Below are 19,020 nucleotides of genomic sequence, written 5' to 3' on the forward strand. Positions count from 1 at the left end.
CACAGAACATGTAAGGTAATTCTGCTGAGTTGAAGAGCATAAATCAGGATAAAAACCACATGAAGTATAGGAGCTCTACTTCAGGACAGACTAAATACATGACTGTTTACAAGTAATCCATGAAACAGCAAAAATCCAAGGCCATTTTCGTGGCTGTTTTCCTTTATTTTTATATTAATACTGTCATTACTAGGGATGGATTAATTTAACAATGACGATCTTAACCCCTTGAAAAACAGAGAGACATTTAGTATCACGCATACTGCTGAAAGACATAGAGATTATATATTAAAGCAACAACATGAGCTACTGAAGCTTCTTCTGCTCTGCAAGCATACAGAGGTGCAAGTTTTCCCTCTGTATTGCACCACAGCTTTGTGTGTGTGCATGTAAGCATGCATCCCCAAAACATGCTACACACAATATCAAACAACTGTTATTATTAATTTAATAGTATTAAACAAATGGTGGGAATAGCCTGACTAGAGAGTCTTGTAAGATTGTCAGGAATCTTTTATATATTCAGTGAAGTATGACAGTATTATAAAGGTTTTTTTATGCCATATAAGCTACAAGACTCACCTCTCGTTCTAACATCAACCCTTCTGCTCTCAAATTTTTCTCAAACGTGCTTCTCTTTTCTACCTGTGGACTTGACTTTTTGTAGACCAAGATGTAATCAATGCGTTTTTTGCCATCCTTGAAGAAGAGTCCTGATGATGCCATGGCATCAGTCTGGAGAAGATAAAAGAAAAATGCACTAAATATGGCAGTAAGAAAGACTAAGAGCCTCACTGCAAACTCCATGTAACACAGTATTGCCTAAAGCATGGAAATGTCCACAAATCTGCAGGATGAATACGTGAAGAAGTCACAAGAACAGGTGTTCATATGCATTGGTTGCTCAGGATTTTAAATTAATTAGAACAAAACAAAATAAAATAGCTCCACAAAACCCATATTGTAGCTATTTATTTCAGCTGTGCAAAACCCATAAAATTGTTGTGTTGTATATATTGACAAGAATTTCTATTAATCCTTACTTTCCACGTGGAATTAAAAAAAAAAAAAAAAGGCAAGTAAATAAAACCAAGTTTCCCAGCTTCGGACCTGGTTAAATTTTATAGAACTAACATACTTGTATTTTCTCCAAGAGAGAAATAAATCTAAAAAATTAATAAAGAAATGCTATTGATTGCAATGTTTTCCTGGATATTCTAGTTGACGTGCATTTTCAATGCCATGCTAGCAATGTTTAAATCTTGTCTAGTTCCTTCCCACCATGCTTACAAACACAAGAGATTCTCTGACCTTGATACAGAAAACCCTGCTTTACATGCTGCTGCTGGAAGCTATTTTTGCATTCTGTGTTTTGCATGATTCAGAACAGACAGTGACTGTATCAACTGGTGTCAGACTATGAAGACTTGGAAATCTGAAAAGGTAAACTGAGAAACTATCATCATCTTCTGGAGAATGCAGCACTCATTTTAAAACAAACTGTCCAGAACAAGTACGTCTGAAGTAAGATACATTACACTTGTATATATGGGACCAGAAGTCTATGAATGCTGCATCTTTTAGACAATAGGATGCTAGCCTTAGAAATTAATCCTGTTTGGATTATTTGATATGAAAGTTATAATATTCAGAGTTATATCCTATAGTTACAAACCCTACTGATAATAGGACCAAGTGTTAGTGCATATCAGCAGTATAAATACTGGATACCAGCTCACTTGCTTCTACATGAAAGGTTTTTCTTACTCCCACATACCTCATTGCCAACTTTCTACATATTTAGTGCTTCTGAGAACTCCTCAGTCTGCAAAAACTGAACTTATCTAACAAGAGTCTTGCTCCTTCTCTGCTTTTTAAACTCCCAAAGCAAAAACCAAGGAACAATCATTCTCAGACCACCCAGTGTTACAACAGAGTCTATCATCACACATCTGGGAACATTATTTAAGTACATTAAGCTTCAATTTAAGTACAACTAAACTTATTTTTCCCCTCAGCAGCTGGTGATGACATCAATTGTTTGTCTTTTCCACATGACACTTTTCAAAACTAACCATAAAGGCATTCTGTTACCTGCTCCAAGGTACACACCTGCTTGCTTATTTTATTAACAAGTCTGTAAATACAAAATGGATGTTTGAAATCTCAGCTTTGTCCCACTTGACTAGAGTTATGCTGTCACCTTCATAACCTGCTTCAGGTGCAATGATCCAGATGCGGAAGCAATTTCAGTCTTTGGAACACAGAAGAGGTGAATTGAAATCCCTCCAGGCTAAGCTGAAACTAACCTGAGTCTTCTACTACCTGGGTAAAGGTCTTAATTTTTAAGCAGAAAAGGTGCTATCCTTTTCTTTCCTCTTTGAATTGGCATTTGTCATTTTCAGAATTTTTTATCTGCTTCGTGTGGAACTTGCTCTGAGATGTGTAACTCACTCAGGGCTACAAGGCACAGTGCAGAGATGAGATACTGGGGCTTTTGGTGTACGAGTGCTGGCTGATCACTACCACACTTGTCTCCCACTGTACGCCCGGGCCACTGGCACCTTTCCTGCATCACAAAATAACAGATAATGTAGAATCCAGGAACCTCTGAATACCTGCCCTTAGCCAAACTGAGGGGAAATGCTAATTTAAGATGGGTCAAGAAGCAGGCCAAATTACAGAAAAAGTAACATGAACTAACTAATTCATTATAGAACACTAAAAAAAAAAATAACAACCAAACACACTACTAAATCTAGAGAAAAGACGAACAATGGCAGAAAAGACAAGACATCCAATGTAAGCAAGAAAAACAATATGGGAACTGGAAAATAATTAGGACAAAAGGACAGCCATTGGAAGAATAATTTTCAAATCAGAAATTATTTTGCAAGTTTGTTGTGAACAGGAAATAATATCCTTTCCTTTTGCTTGGCTTTTGACTTCAGGTTTTCCTTTTTTATTCCCATGAGAAATTAAGTTAAATACAACAGAAAAATATGGAAAATAATTTATTAATATATTGATTAAACACTTGTTGAAGAATAGCATACCTGTACTCTATTATTTTTTAAACATTCTTCTATTTCTATTTATCTCAAAAAATTAAGATAAATAGTACCTGAAGTCCAAATTAAGGTAGTCAAGCTTGTTAACCAAGATTATCAATACACTGAATATAGGGTCTGTCACCCCTTTAAGAATTCTGAATGGGGATAGTAGTAAAAACATTATTCTTTTCTAAAATGTTGTAATGATGTAGAGATACAAAATGCAGAGGTTTGAAGGTGAGGTAGTAGACTAAAGGTCTGAAAGTGGAAGTTTGAATATGCAATTTCTTGAATACCCAGACTTTTATCAGGTTTAAGACATAAGCAATGAATCTGTTTTTCAACAATGAAGAACTCCAGCACAAGTATTACACAAAAGCAGACTAGAGCTGCTTTTGTGGTCCCTGAAGCAGGCAAAATCAGATATAAAATGCCTGGCCAAAATTCCCCCAAAGTGGAGATCTGGAACTTACACAATTTTTGCTCATGCAATTTCTGTATAGACATTCTGAAAATTAAATCCACCACTTCTACCTTTGTTTGGATTATTATTTCTAGCCTTTCTTTCCTTATTTCTAAAGTATCTGATTTTGTACAGTTTTGGAAAAACATGGGTTTTTTTTTCAGATAAACAACAGTATGCAAATATGCCCTCAGATTCATCTGCACCAGACAGAATTCTTCAGGGGCAATGTTTAATAGAGAGTGAGCTGTGTAGAGAGAAATTTCCCATGCATTCATCTCAAACCACTTCCAGAGTACTACCACACAGGTTGAGAAGTGCAATAGTGAAGCCACTTACCACAATTGTGCAGTGAACCTGATCTATACTCTATCGATTTCAGGACTGATTCACTTTAACGCTACTGGCACCACTAGTTTTACTTTAGTGCAATTCTCAAGCAATGTTGTCCACCTATATTAGCAGGAATACCTGTGACAGTAGAAGAATTTATCCAGTGATTTAGGTGTTTATTCAACTGATCTGAAGGAGCTTCATAATGTGTACAGAGAACTGGAAGCAGTAATTTCCATTACACATATCAGTCAAGGTATACTGGCCACTATCTACACCTAGCACAGTGAATCAGTCTGTTAGTACAACGGGCATTCAGGCTAAGAACATTTATGATTTCTGCTGGTTTGGACCAATAAATGTCTGATTCATTCTTTCACCTTTTTCTCAACACAGTGGAGAAGAAAAGCATCAGAAGTATTTTGTGCAAAGCCCTCACTCTCCTCTATTCAAGATTCCCTGTTTCACCTGAAAAATGGGTATAAAAATGACTGATCAATGTTTATTTTTCTCTCTAATCCTCCTCATGCTCTCTACCCTCTTAGTTTTACAGATTTTCTGAAACAGTATCCACCTGATCAGCTTTCCAACATTTACACACATATGAAAACTTAATTTGATTTGAAAAATTCCTTTTGGACTATTGCTGTAGAGCTCAGCTTGAAAACTCAATGTTTTAACTTCACCTTGTTCTTCCCAAATCTTTAAAAACAAGAACTTTAAATCTTATCTATTTGTGTACTGAGGCTGTGAAGCGCTTCCTCACTCAACAGTAAACTTGTTCATAATGCAGAATTGTAACACACGGGTTTGCATCAGAGTAAAATATTACCAAAGGCTTTGCCACTGCAGATCTCTTGCAGTTCCTTGGTTTTATTATTTGTCAGCATTTTTGACTAAGTCCTAGCTTGTGACTATTATAACCAACAACATGACACACTGCTTTGAAGTCTGAAACAAGTGTAAAATTCAAAATACTGACATTATCACTCAGCTGAAGTTTAGGTAACACAAGACAAAACAAACTGATCAATTTAACCTAGGAAAAGAAGCTTTTGCTCAAGCAAAAAAAGTGAAATGAAAGTATAATGCAAACATTTGGCAAAGTTACAAATTAAAAAGAGTTTACATTTCTATTCAACTATGGTACAAGAAGAATTTCCTTGGATTTAGCCAACATGAAGAACGTTTTCAAGAAACTACTTTTCAGATTCTAATTAATAAGCAATGCCCTCTTTAAAAAGGGGAACAGCTGCTTTACAGGCTCTTTCTCTCCCCAATTAATTCAAACAGCACAATTCGCAGAAATTACAACTTTTTCAACTCCACTGATTTCAGTCTACTGTGCCGCTTTGTAGATTAAACTTTTTCCAGCTGCTAGAAGCTTCCCCCGTGTCTGATCGAGCCAATGCCAGCTGGCTCCAAGACAGACCTGCTGCTGGCCAAGGCTGAGACCACCAGCAACAGTGGTAGCGCCTTTGGAATAACATATTTAAGAAGGGAGAAAAAGCTTCTGCACAACAGCAATTGCAGCCATAGAGATGAGTGAGAATATGTCAGAGAAACAACTCTGCAGAGTCCAAGGTCAGTGAGGAAGGAGGGGAGGAGGTGCTCCAGGCACCAGAGCAGAGATTCCCCTGCAGCCCCTGGTGCAGCCCCTGGTGAGGCAGCTGTGCCCTGCACCCAGGGAGGCCCACGGGGGAGCAGAGACCCACCTGCAGCCCCTGGGGGACCCCACGCCAGAGCAGGGGGATGTGCCTGAAGGAGGAGGTGACCCTGTGGGAAGCCCATGCTGGAGCAATTGTTTTACACAATGAAATAGTACAGACAACTGAGATACAAACCTGTGAATCTTTGCTTCAAACTATTTGATTGATCAACTCAATGTCTACTTAAATGCATGTCATTATTGATTCTGGTTGGAACAGCAACAAGGAAATTTTCATTCAGGCAAAAATTCAAAGTATTTCAATGTGAATTTAGCCTAAAAAAAGATGCATTATTAGATTCTACATGTGTTTATTTTAATAATGAATTTATTCTAACTATCAACATCCAGTAAATCAAGTCTGACCTGAAAGAAATTGTCTAACCTGTTCCTTTCACGTATAAGATTTTCATTACCATTATCTAACATATAAATGCTAAATGAAAAGCACGGAACAAGACCTTTCATAATTGTATTTCATGATTTGCTTTACAGTTTCCTGAAATTGGCCAGCAATGGCAATGAAAATGAGCATGATTTCTACCTATATTATACATATGTACACATAAACAGAGAGGCTGACTACTATTTAACATCATCTGTTAGTAGCTTGCTGCTCATGTGCTTCATAAGTTGCTTTATAATATATCTAAAAATTAGTTTCACCTGTTACTCTCACAATCAATAGCTATAAATAAAACAACAGTAAAAGCACATGAGGCCTAGTCTGGCAGCACACACGGAGCACACTGGACTCAGCCTGGAGCAGGTTATTTTGACCCAAGGTACCCATACAGGGAGAAACAACTTTTACATTGAGGTGTAGCTCAGGCAGTGAAGAGTCTGTGTTTCAATTTCTGATATCAAAGGCCTGTCATTTCCTTAATGAAAAGAACATAAGGAAGTTTCACATTTATATGAACACATATAGAATATAAATTCTCAGTCATAATCAACAACAGAAGCATTTCACTTACATAAAGACCAACTGAAATAGTACACAAGAATTAAGCCTCCACAGCATGATATGTTTATTTTGCCTCTACAGTAAACAGGATGAAGTTCAACCTTCCTCTGCGTGGGTGGTGTTATTTGGATTTACATTTGTAAAATTATGTAAAGGAAAGTAAATATACCAACAGACTAGTATCTGGGATCCAAAAGATAGATGGATGCACACAGCTGGGCTTCAGGGATCTTCTTTTACAATCTGCACCTAAATTTGCTAAATTTCTCCCCCCAAAATCTTTCTATTTCATGGTGATGATGTTTGGAACAAAATTTATTTCCTTCCTAAGACAGCTTGCAAATTCTGACATCTAAATCTGCTAGAGAAAAATCATTTTGATAAACTCTTACCAATAATGAAACAAAACACTAAAGAGAGACTTACTTTGATGCCTTGTTATAGTTTCCCTGGGCAAAAACACAAGAGAAGGGAAGGAAGAATCCACTAGTAGAAAAAGTGATGCTACTGGAAATCGAAGAACTGAATCGAAGCACTGAGTTCCAGCATTACCACCCAGTAATAGCACCACCTCACCAGGAGCATTTTTTTTAGAGACAAAGATGTAGGGAAAAGTTGTAGAACCAGAAAACATTGGAGAAAGAATGAAAGACAAGTAAACAGTCTTTGAAATGTATTCGCTTCCTCATGGAAACAACAACATGTTAGCTGACCTACTGCTGACACATAAAACTTTTGTTAACACCACCATAAAGTTTATTGGCATGGAGTCTTACAGCCCAAACAGGACTGTATGGAACATCCTATATATATATATGTGTGTGGGTGTGTGTGTGTGTATATATATATATATAAAATCACTTTGTAGACTTGCAAGGAAAATCACCTTGGAATGGAAGAGTAAGAGGAGGAGAATGAAGCTTACAATGCAGAACACTCCGGTTATCAAAAGTGGGGCAAGGAAAGAAGTTTTCTGTATCTCTTCATGTCTTAGTTTTCAGGAGGTGTTTCAGAGATAATAATGACTGAGTTCAGGGCTATTAGATCATGTATAACACAGAAGTAGCCATGGAAACAATTTCAGGAACTAGGGCAGGAATTCTGACAGAGGTAAAGTCTGAAGCGTGAAATCCTTGGGCATGGTAACTACCTAAAACTGCAAAGTCTGCCTGAATAGCTTTCCTGTTCTTAACTCTGAGTAGAACTGTTATTTCTCATAAAATAAAACATTCTGCCACATATAATTTATCATTGTTCCCAGAACTTCACAAGATACTATTAAGTAGAAGGATTACTGGCTCATTAATGAAAACCTCCCAGTTTAAGTACTAATTCTCCCTAACACCATCACCATGAACTTTGCATTAATATCTTCAGTAGTATTCACACTGAAGAATGCCACCATTTCAGTGGTTAGTGTCTACGTTCAGAGTTTATGACTCAACTCTTACCTTTAAGTATTTTCTGGAAATCAATACATTTCTGATGCTAACTACAATGGGCTTATTTCCATGAACAAAAGTGAGATTCCTAATTAATGCTTGCTTTGTTTCAGGATGTTTAAAAATCAAAGCTAGGACCCCAACAAGGTTACAAACTTCTTAAATTACACAGAATTAGCTGTGAAAATATTCTGAAATAGTATGAGAAGCTTTTTTTTGATTTAAAAAAATCATACTCTGATTAAGAATACTCTTAAGGTGTGTTTTGAGAAATTTTCTAAGCACACAACTAAGTTAGCAATCATCTTTTTGTGTTTGAAGGCTTTTGCAATGGATAAACCAGAAGTAGATTTACTATATTCATCCTTTCAAATACTTAATTCCAAAAATATAGATTGATTGATTGATTTTAAGTGTATATTGTTTTGTGGGTTTTTTTTTCTTTTGCAAATAACCATGAGCATAATAACCTAGGAAAGAAAACTGAGGACATATTTGCATATGCAAAGACATCCAAACTATCTTGAGCATCAAAGACAACACAGCCTGGTTAACACGACAGGCTGCCGTAATTACCCATGCTAATGTATTTCTGTGTATACTACACTGTACTGTGCAGAACCTAGCTGTTTTCTGAACAGAAAGGACGACTTCCAGAAATACCTGACCTTCCTAATAAAATTGCAGTTTAACTTTTGAGGAATAAACTAAAGAATTAGTAATTATTTTTGCTTCTTCACAGAGGACATTCTTTTCCATTTTCATTCTATTCAGACTTACAGAGTAAGCATGAAAAATATATTTGTATATAATATGAAAAATACATTTTGCTTCAGGAAAGGAGTAGGCTTAGGTGATCTTATGTAAAATTTTGAAAGAAGTCTGTTCAGTGTTAATGTTTGAGGAAGCAGCGATGGAGGATGTTTGGAGACAGGAGAAAGCTTCCCCTTTTTAATACTTAACCACTTCTATTTGCTCTTTAAGACTAATAGGGAGGCCTTAAGAAGCATAATGACATGACCATTGAAAAATTTTTCTTTACATGTTTATTTTTTAAAACTTTCATCTTTATGATAAAATTACTTACTACTTTCCCTGCATGTCCTGAAATATTTTCTGAGCTTTTTTTTTTTTTTCCTTTTTAAACAAAACCTCACAGCAGATGAGAGCCATGCACCAGAAGCATAAATGAAATTTACTTCCGTTGCACTTTACCATGTTATTCTATTCCAGGATAATGATTTTAATTGTTATCATGCCTCTTCAACTTTATTTACTTTTGTGTTGCTAGACTGCATTTGTGGACTACTCCTTATCTACCAGACTCCCTTTGCTATTCTCCTTTCCAGTATACCATTGTCAGCTGACAACATCTTGTTCTTATTTACACACTGAAACATTTTTATTGCCAAACCTTCTCTTCCAGCATGTATGCCTGACTTCCACTGAACGTAGGAACAGGATTATGAGTGAACCAATGTATGTGAAACTAGTGATATATTGACAGGATTAGGACATACAGCACAAATCAGTGCAACACAAAGTCATGACCTTAAACAGGAAAAATGAAAACAGAAAATAATCCCTGCAAAAGTATGGAAAATAAAACATTAAGATTGAAGAACATTTTTATTCTGCAGATATTACATTTAATTTATGCCATTTTTCAAAACCACCATGAAATTCTGTTAGCAATAGATTTGTTTTGCAGGAGACAGAAGAATAGATACGTTCAAAATCTCAAATAATCCAGTAAAATGCCTAAACAATGTATTTCAGGTTTTCACGGGTAGATTATCCTTTAATAACCACTGTAATAATCTACACTGAACATACCGAGTTTTGCTCAATTTAGAATGAATTTTCAACAATATGTCCAGCTCATTAGAATCACAGAATCATTCAGGTTGGAAAAGACCCTTGGGATCATCGAGTCCAACCATCAGCCCTACTCTACAAAGTTCTCCCCTACACCATATCCCCCTGCATCTCATCTAAACGACCCTTAAACACATCCGGGGATGGTGACTCCACCCCCTCCCTGGGCAGCTTATTTCACTGTCTGACCACTCTTTCTGTGAAAATTTTTTTCCTAATGTCCAGTCTAAATCTCCCCTGTTGGAGTTTAAAGCTGTTCCCCCTTGTTCTGTCAATAATCACCCGTGAGAAGAGACCAGCACCAACCCCTCTAGAGCTACTATCCTCCATATGTTTGGGCCAATTGCTTATTTAAGCTGTTATTTAAAACTACTTATATGTAACATTTCTGGAGACTGAAAATGTTTCAGATTTGCAACACAAAGCTAGTCTGGACATGCAGTATTATAGTGGGTATCAGCTGATACCAGAAAAAGGCAGTAAACTAAACTACTGTATAGTCAGTATTTCTTTATAGTTCCTGAATCCATAGTGATAATGTCTGAACTTTGTTCTAAAAATCCTTTCTTTACCTTGGCAGATATCAAAACACACTACCTAGATAAAAAATTCATCTGATAAAAAATTCATCAGATCCAAGAGAGTAACAGCAATGCAGTGAATGAAAGGAAATGAAAGTGTCATTTCTCAAATATTCCTATCTTGCCACCATACATGTGATAGTAATTGGTACGGAAAAGAATCCACTTTGCTGCTTCTCTGGACCAATGTTGCCTTCCATTCAAGTGATAAAGTCTGTTTAAGCCTGCTTTCCTTTCTTAGTGAAACTAGAACATTTCAAATATCAGATTTCCAGCCAGGGACCTTCTCATTTCCTGTATTTCCCTTGCAAAGACAGATACTGCTCATTCTGTACTTTGCTCAGCAGCCGCTTGCTGGCATCACTCTGCACAAGATCCCTTGACAAAAATCACATACGTGAAGTCAAACTTTCTACACAATCTCAACCACAGTGGGTGATGAAAAGATGGCAGAGATGGATAATGGGTCTGAAAAACTCACAATCTTTCAGCATGAAATCTGTGGATTCTGAAATTATACCTGCCTATAATAAAGGAGATTATGAGTTATAAATCATAACCAAAGAAACGAGGAAAGTAGATGACTATCAAGATGAATATTGGCATCCAGATGCTGGATCAAAATTATCTGTTTCTAAAGCTTTAAAACTGCAGCAATACAGATCAGATTTATGGAAAGTGATGCATCATGTATGTGATCTGAAACACTACACAATTCTTGAAAAAAAAAATGTATACTGGCTTTCATCATGTCAGCAAGACAAGTTTGTTATTGCTGAAGTATTCAAGTAGCTCATCACTAAGACAAATAATAGTACCAAGCATTAACTGAAAATAACTTTTTTAGTAATTTTTCCCCTGAGTCTCTCAAGTGTAAAACAACCCTTTCAAAGCAAGCCTAAATTAGGAATCAGTAACAAGCAGAGAAGACAATACGCTTTTATCCTCGTACGCTTTGCCAATGCAGTATTGCTCATTTTCATTTTCTGGTCAGACTTTTTTTATCATGACAGATCAGTTTCTTTTCCAAATATATGAGAGTACTTACCAGCTGTATAGCTGGAGAGCAGTTGTCTCTGCTTTCAACAGTCTCAAAGAGAATTAGAAGCCTCCTTTTGCTGGTTTTATATCCGTTTTGGGAAGAAGTCTCCCTTAGACATTTTCCACTAATTGCCACAAAGACTTGTACAATAATCTAAAGGCAAAATAGTAACCTTCTTTGCTAATTTAAGACTAATGTAAATCCCCTCTGCCTTTTTTCCTGTGGATGCAGGCAAACAGTAAACAGGAGGAGAATCCTGCTTGGTTGCCTCATTTGCAAAAACAGTACACAAGCAGAAGGAAGTTTCCAAAGTAATTGCTGTGATAAAAGGAGTTGTTAAGGCTAAAAGCCAGATGTGGCTTCAGAAGACTGTTTTTGAACTCTGAAGCACTTTGTTCAGTAGGTCAGGACATATGAAGACTGAGACATAGAAAGTGCATTTTTGTTTAAACTTAATAAAAATACAAGGCTCCTTTTTAAACTCTGAAAGAAAGTCAGCTTACTGCTGCCTATGAGTCCTGAATGCAGGGCTTGGAGAAAACACAGCTAGTGGTGATTTTATATTTTACATGAAAATACAAAAAATACTTTGCTTTAGCACAATGAAATGCTGTTAGTAGATAAACATTACCTGTTACTAGATATTTTTGGTAGTGGCCTTACCTGTTATTAATAATATTTAGTGCTCTATAACATAGTCTAAATTCTGCACATTCTGCATTATTTTTTCTGTCTTTTAGGCCACATTTAACATAAAAGGTTTTGTCTACATGTCAGCAAAATCAAACAAGAACATCCATTATTATTTCTGTCTTAATTCAGCTAGCCTTGCAGAAACAGCCTAAAAACCTGTGAACACAAGAAGTTCTCATTGCAACAGTTTAGATTGGAGTATAATCCTTCTCAGTCATTATCTACATTTCATTTTCATGTCACAGATTTCTGATCTGTGAATACAATTACCTGTAAACCTACCTAAAAGTTATTAGCTCGCTATTATTCTGGAAGTTTTCTTCTAAAAAGATCCCATGAAACGAAGTCTCAGAGATCACATCAACCTGCTACCTGTGCTCCAGAATCCTGTGGTAATGAATTAATGTGGTAATGATGATCAGTGTGACTGAGAGAACAAGCTTTACAACAGTGACAGGACTCTTGTGAAACATGCATTCAACGCTAAAATCACAAAGCGCCATAGGCATAATGGATGAGAGAGCTGTATAATGGCCTGCTGAAGAGTATACACAGAACCTTAAAGCAATTTAAGCATTTCTAGATTTGTAGCATGGGATTATTCATGCCTTTATATACCAAAAAAAAAAAAAAAAAAAAAAAAATCAGAGAATTGCTGGTAAAAAAATTGTGCTGCAGAATACACTGCTTCGAGTGCTTGAAGAAGAAAATTATTCCAAACTTCTTGAGGTTAGGTCGTTTGTCATACATTTACAAGCAATTATGCTTAATGGAAAGGAGAATTAAGGGTTTCCTAGTCCAAAGTGGGAACAAAAAAAAAAATACATATTTTGAACTGAAAATCTGTCATGATTCTTTGGCATTATAGTGGATGAACTGCTGTAGAAAATGCATTGTGATGAATACTGTGATTAGGTAATTACTAAGCAAGGTAACGTGTCTGTTTTATCTGGTGAGATGGCTTTCCAGTGCTTTACTTGAGGTTCCTGGAAATACTCCTACACTCTCCTATACAGCAGTGAATTTTATCTTTCATTCAATGTGTCTAGCTACCACTTGGATTTTGCTTAGAAGGAAAATCCTACACTTTAGATCACTCTCAACTCATCATTTGCTACATGAACTTAGTTCTTCTAAATTCTCGTAATTTCTTGAGCCCTCACAGCTGACACGAATTCCAATCCATGCTGGGAATCCTATGTTCTAAATTCCGTGCTATGTAAAATGCTTGAAAGAAGGCTACTGCCTCTTAGATGAGTTGATACAAACCATTAGAATCCTTGATTCTATATAATTTTGGTTGCTTTTGGTACAGAGAATTCCATTCACTGATTCTATAGGTCAAACTACAATATGGGAGCCACCTACATTTCTTACCATGAGATGCCTATTTATTTAAGCTGCAATTTATCTAATCCCTTAAAAATTATATTTTAAAAATATTTAAGCACATTCTGACACACGATACAATTTAATAAAGTTTTGTGTCTGTTACCTTTAAAGATGATTTAGTCCGAGGTTCTGTTTTCTGTCTGGTAAGCTTGTTTTGAATGAGCAATGACTGATCTGTACGAGCATCATAATTTCCATGTTCTGAATCATCTGTGTATGTGTCTTTCTCCTTTCCTATGTCTGAACGAAAAACAGAAGAAAACAGTGGGCTCATTTTAGGTTATAGCAGAGACAAACTAACAGTATTGTTACAGCCACAGTTGAATATTCCTTTTAAGTATCCACTTTTCAATAACTTATATTCTATCCTTCCTGCAAAAGTTTTTTACTTGAAATGTTATCATGCTTGTCTTAAACTAGAAGTGACTTCTATTTTTAGTAGAAGGCCTATAGGAACTTTTTTTAATTACCATTCAAATCAAAAAAGCTCACAACATTCTTTACAGTAGTTTAAAAACCCCATAAAGCGATATAAAGCAAATATTCAAATGCTTTTGGGCTTGACTCAACTGTCGAGACTCAAAATGTGGTATCAAATAGGCAGGTGCATCCTAGAGACCAGAGTATGTCTCATGCTTTAAATTTAAACAAGCAGTTGAAATGCCCGATTCCACTACACACATGCTGCTCATCATTAGATATAGCATTTGAAGATTTGCATATTAAGGTATTGCAGTGACCACTTCAGAACACGTTTTAAGAGATATACCTGATGGTGGTAGAAGATAGTTGACACCATGAAGAAAGTGTTTTCCTTTTCTTTTCGCTTTTAATTGCTCAACAAAAGTTTTTATAAAAACTTAGTTGAGTATCCTAAGATAGCTGCAGGTGACTGAGGACCTTCCTTAAAGCTTACTACGACCCACTCTCACAGATTAAATTTCTTCCTGCATCATCACTGTAGGCAAGTTAGAAGGACTCAAGTCTCTGAGTCACTCTACATCCTCTATCACAAAGGAGACATTTTTCCAGACATCTAATTTCCTTGCACATGCTTCATTAAAAAATAATGACAATACTTACCATAGATACCCAGCAGAAGTAAAATGAGGGATAATTCTGTACAACATTGAACTATGTAAGTTTTAATGAATGTTGAAAATGGTTAGTCTTGAAAAAATATTTTAAAGATTAAAAAGATGGAGTAATTATTCCCACACAACCATATCTTGGACAAATTGGAAATAGAAACATACTCAGACAAAAAAGTTACCCACAAATCCTGAGCCAAGTTCTCATCTCAGCTTTCACATCAACATGGGAAAAGTCAGGGGAACTGGGAGCAGCGTTTAGCCCAGTAATTCTAAACCCTAAATAGAAGCCAAGAAACAAGTCATGGTTGCTGTGGGAACCACAATCTTGAATTTCCTGAATTTTATATTTATAAGAGATCATCTGCAACAACAAAGTATTTTTCATCAAGTTGTTCAGTTAAATTCTCCACAGTAAGTACTACAGAAAAAAAACCAAACCCACAATTATCTCATGTAGCCTAAACATTTCTGAGATGGAATATTAAACTGGAACATTTACCAAGACATGTTTTTTCTGCAATTTAACTGCTTACGTAATGATTACACAAAATGAGCCCTCAGTAATTTCTGATATTGATATTAACCTCAGTAAATCTGTGAAGGGATTTCTTCATGTACTAAATAACCTGTTTTAATTGTCAGAGCACCAAATTGAAGAGATTTGGTTTATTTTAAACGATGTTTCAACCTAATATACACGTTACTCTCTGGTCATCAAAAATGAATGTAGTAAAAGGACTGTGAAGAAGGTTTCAAGTAGTAGGTATACAAAGTAGGAAACAGGGTACTTAAACATCTTTGACTCATACCCAGATGTGACGAGCTCTTAGCTTTATTAAAGCATGTAATAGAAGCCAGTAAAATGAAGGGACAGGCCTATGAAACCTAAACTCTTGCATCTAGATAGGCCATTTAAGCTGAAAGAAAGACTACTTACATTAAAAAGTTTATTTTTATGAGGGAAGTTTTAGAGGATTAGACATTCTGAGTACACCTAATACTCCAAATACAAAATCTTTAATATCAGTAATTATACTCAAAGAAAAAGTTAAATGAATTGCATCATATTTCTATACCAGAACTGGTTAGAAAGAACAATTTCACCATGTGTGTGCTTTGGGAGGCTCATTTTGTTTCTTAAGTTGAACTTTTTGTAAATTTCTTTTGATTAGTTTTAGAATTTTTGAAGATTAGAGAATGAAGTATGTTGGGTATAGAAAAAGATCTTGAGAGAAGATAACAGAAATGAAACTTTGCCACTAATGGCATTGACTATATATTTGTATTTCTCTTTGACCAGGTGCTCTTTCTGTAGTAAGGTATCCACCACTTCTATTAAAAAAGAAAGTTTCTCTTCTGTAATTCTACCATCCACCAAGCCAAAATTACATTCCCTTAAAGATAAACTTACACAACCTAAATTGAGCTTAATTGCTCCTAGTGTCACCAGTGCATACAACAATACACAATAATTTAACTCTTTAAGTCTTTCACGAACAACTGCAGTTTATAAACTTTCATGACATTTTTACATCATGTTTGTCCATAAAGTAACACTATTTTCTGCCATCTTTTCCTCCACAATCTCTATTATTTAAGTTTGCATTTTAACTGCTATTTGGTATTGCCACAAGCCAAACCAAGATAGAATTCCTGCATGTCATGGATAGAGTCGTACTGCCCAAGGGTATTGTTAATGTAATATACCCCAAAAGCAATGGTATGGACTAACAGTCTTTCTATTTGACTTGCATTATAAGTATCCATCTTTAAATTCAAACATGGAGTCTTTATTTGGCTACAGCTGCACAAGACGTCATGAGAAATGCTTGGCTGCCACAAGCTCTTTCCCTCTGTGCTGTGGGAAAGCTACTGTTTACTTCATTTTTTACTTCCCATCATGCCTTCCCTGGCCTATGACAACTCACTTGGTTGTTATTGTCGAGGACAACTGCCAGCTGTCCCTGCTCTTGTAGTTCTTGGATGGGCTCTAATGCCAACCATCACAACTAGCCTGCTTGACTTTGGGAGGGGGAGGGTGTAGGCAAGAAGCCATAGGAAAAAAAAAAAAACAAATCCACTTCATATTGCTCTAGAAGCTCAGGCTTTTACACCAATTAAGAGAAAGATGGCTTCTGCAGTTAAGAAATGCCATCCCACCTGTGCTTTGCTGGGCACATCTGAAAGACATGAGCCAAGAGTGTCCCATTTGTAAACACCAGTGGACTTCCAAGTGCTCAATTTTTTTATGAAACATTTTTAGTTTTTACTTTTCTTCTTTTCAGAGCTAAAAAAAGTTGATCAGATTCTCAGCTGTGTAAGTCTAATCACTAAAATACTGCTCTACAATGGTCAACAATCAATGTTTATATGTTGAAATATATCAGTTGAGTAGATGTGTATTTAGCTTTTAATTAACCTACAATGCAGTAAGGTACTAGAGTGAATAGTAATTTTCAGAAATGTCTAAAAAAACCTTTGGTCAATGTAAAAACATGGCAAAGTTGGCAAGCAGTGTAATAATTGTTTATGAAGCATTTTTCCATTTCTCCTTTACTGCAAGATCAAATAAAAAACCCAAAACAAACCAAACCAAGCCATAAAATAATTTCTGCCCTGTTGGGGAGACTCGTGGCTAAAAACAGCTCTCCTACATTAAAGTAGGAGATCTAGAGTGCCCACCAAAGCCACTCTATCAGTTCCCACCTCAACTGGACAGGGGAGAGAAAATATAACGAAAGGAAAATTCATGTGCTATTATGACTTCAAGTCAGAAAAGGAAGGTTTCTGTATTAAACTGTTTAACTTTCGCTAATACTGCAAAAATAAGATAGAAATAAAAATGCTGAATTTTAAATAAAGATGAAGATATTAAATCAGAGGAAAGGGTGAGTGACAGCTTCTAAATCTAGAGGCAGAGACAAAATTGTATTTCAATGAAGTCCATGGAAATTTCAGTACTCAATTCAGTAAGTCAAGGACTTCTATAATCAGGTACATATTTAAAGCAGATGCACCCATATAACTGTTAGCATACCAGAACATCTAAGTGATGTGTACTGTCACCCTGGATACACAGTCAAGTGTATAAAGTGATTTAAAAAAGATTCAAGCTTTAATCAAGCAGATAACAGATATCTTCATCCTAGTAGTTTGTTTGTTTTGCTATCTTGTAATACTGAGGCATGATAACTTCAGTCTTCATACATCACAAAAACCTATCGACACTTCCTGAAATATAGTTTTGCTATGCTTGATGCATGACAGTATAATTTGCCCCCAGGGCACTTATAGGATAAAATGTTGGAGAGACCTTCATTTCTGGGAGTCTTTTACCTAACAATGAAGCAGCATTTAGTTTAGAAATTGATTTGTAGGTCTACACTTGTTCTGGTTTCAGCTGGAATAGAGTTAAATTTTCTTAGTAGCTAGAGTATTGCCGTGCTTTGGACTGCCTCTTCATTTTTGGGTTGCCTTAACTGCTTGGCTACCTTTCTTTCTACCATATTTTTCTGCAGGGCTAAGAATGCATTTAGTTTTATGACAGAGGATAAAAAGCACCTGTCCCAGTTTTTCTGTAACATGCAATCCACCAATATATTTGAGATAACTGTAGTATAGGATAGCAAATGTTTTTCAACTGAAATATGGCATAGTTATGGAAAGGATAAATAATATAAAAATTATTCCTAAATAGTTTCAGAAACTTTGAATGATGACTTGACTCAATCCTTTAAGCCTTTATACAAGCAAAGCTTTAGTAAGAATGAGATTATTGGTCAAGAAATTAATCCCCTTTTGTCCTAATTTCAGTCCTAGAAACAACAAATAACCTGGAGAAGACTATTACTAGACACCTGGATAAGTGGAATTGTGATGGATTTAGGTCTTCTTATTTTATTCTGCTGTGTACCTGGAATACTGTATTATATATGTAACATAGAAGATTTTTCAGCTACCTGTGTATGTGTATTTAGATATTGAAAACTACCGTAACAGACAAGCACAGGCTTTTCTTAATGTACAATTTCTTATGAGCTTTCAGCCAGTGGTAGCCATTACACAGAATATTTCTCATTTTTAACAAGGGAGTCAGGCAGGCATTTTTACTGTTTGGTGGAGATAAGATTGTGGACAGAATTGGTACAGGCAGATTAAATGCCTACAGTACTTCAATATTTTGAACCTCGATATTAAGTCCAAAGACTAATCCTTCTTATGTTTCAGCAAGAACTATGCTCATAACAGATCACACAGCTTCTTCATGCTTGCTGCCACCTCTCCAGGAATGAACCAGCTCTAGTATGGGAGCTGGACAAATCCCTCACACACCACATACAGGAAAAACTGTCCTAATGCAGCTTTTCCACCATC

The 19,020-nt window shown here is 36.0% G+C and overlaps 1 protein-coding gene across 3 annotated transcripts in view; it reads right to left on the reverse strand.

Annotated features, from left to right (window-relative positions):
- Nucleotides 1-19,020, reverse strand: part of ANO3 (anoctamin 3) — a 208,612-nt gene that overhangs the window by 65,692 nt on the left and 123,900 nt on the right. For all 3 annotated transcript variants that reach the window (XM_074884808.1, XM_074884807.1, XM_074884809.1), the window contains exons 4-5: nucleotides 13,656-13,792; nucleotides 583-735 (exon numbers count right to left, since the gene is read on the reverse strand). In XM_074884808.1, the coding sequence (XP_074740909.1) occupies nucleotides 583-735; nucleotides 13,656-13,792 (290 nt within the window). The remainder of the gene's footprint in view (nucleotides 1-582; nucleotides 736-13,655; nucleotides 13,793-19,020) is intronic.

The sequence above is a fragment of the Strix uralensis genome, chromosome 15 (assembly GCF_047716275.1).
Source record: "Strix uralensis isolate ZFMK-TIS-50842 chromosome 15, bStrUra1, whole genome shotgun sequence".
NCBI classification, from domain to species: domain Eukaryota; kingdom Metazoa; phylum Chordata; class Aves; order Strigiformes; family Strigidae; genus Strix; species Strix uralensis.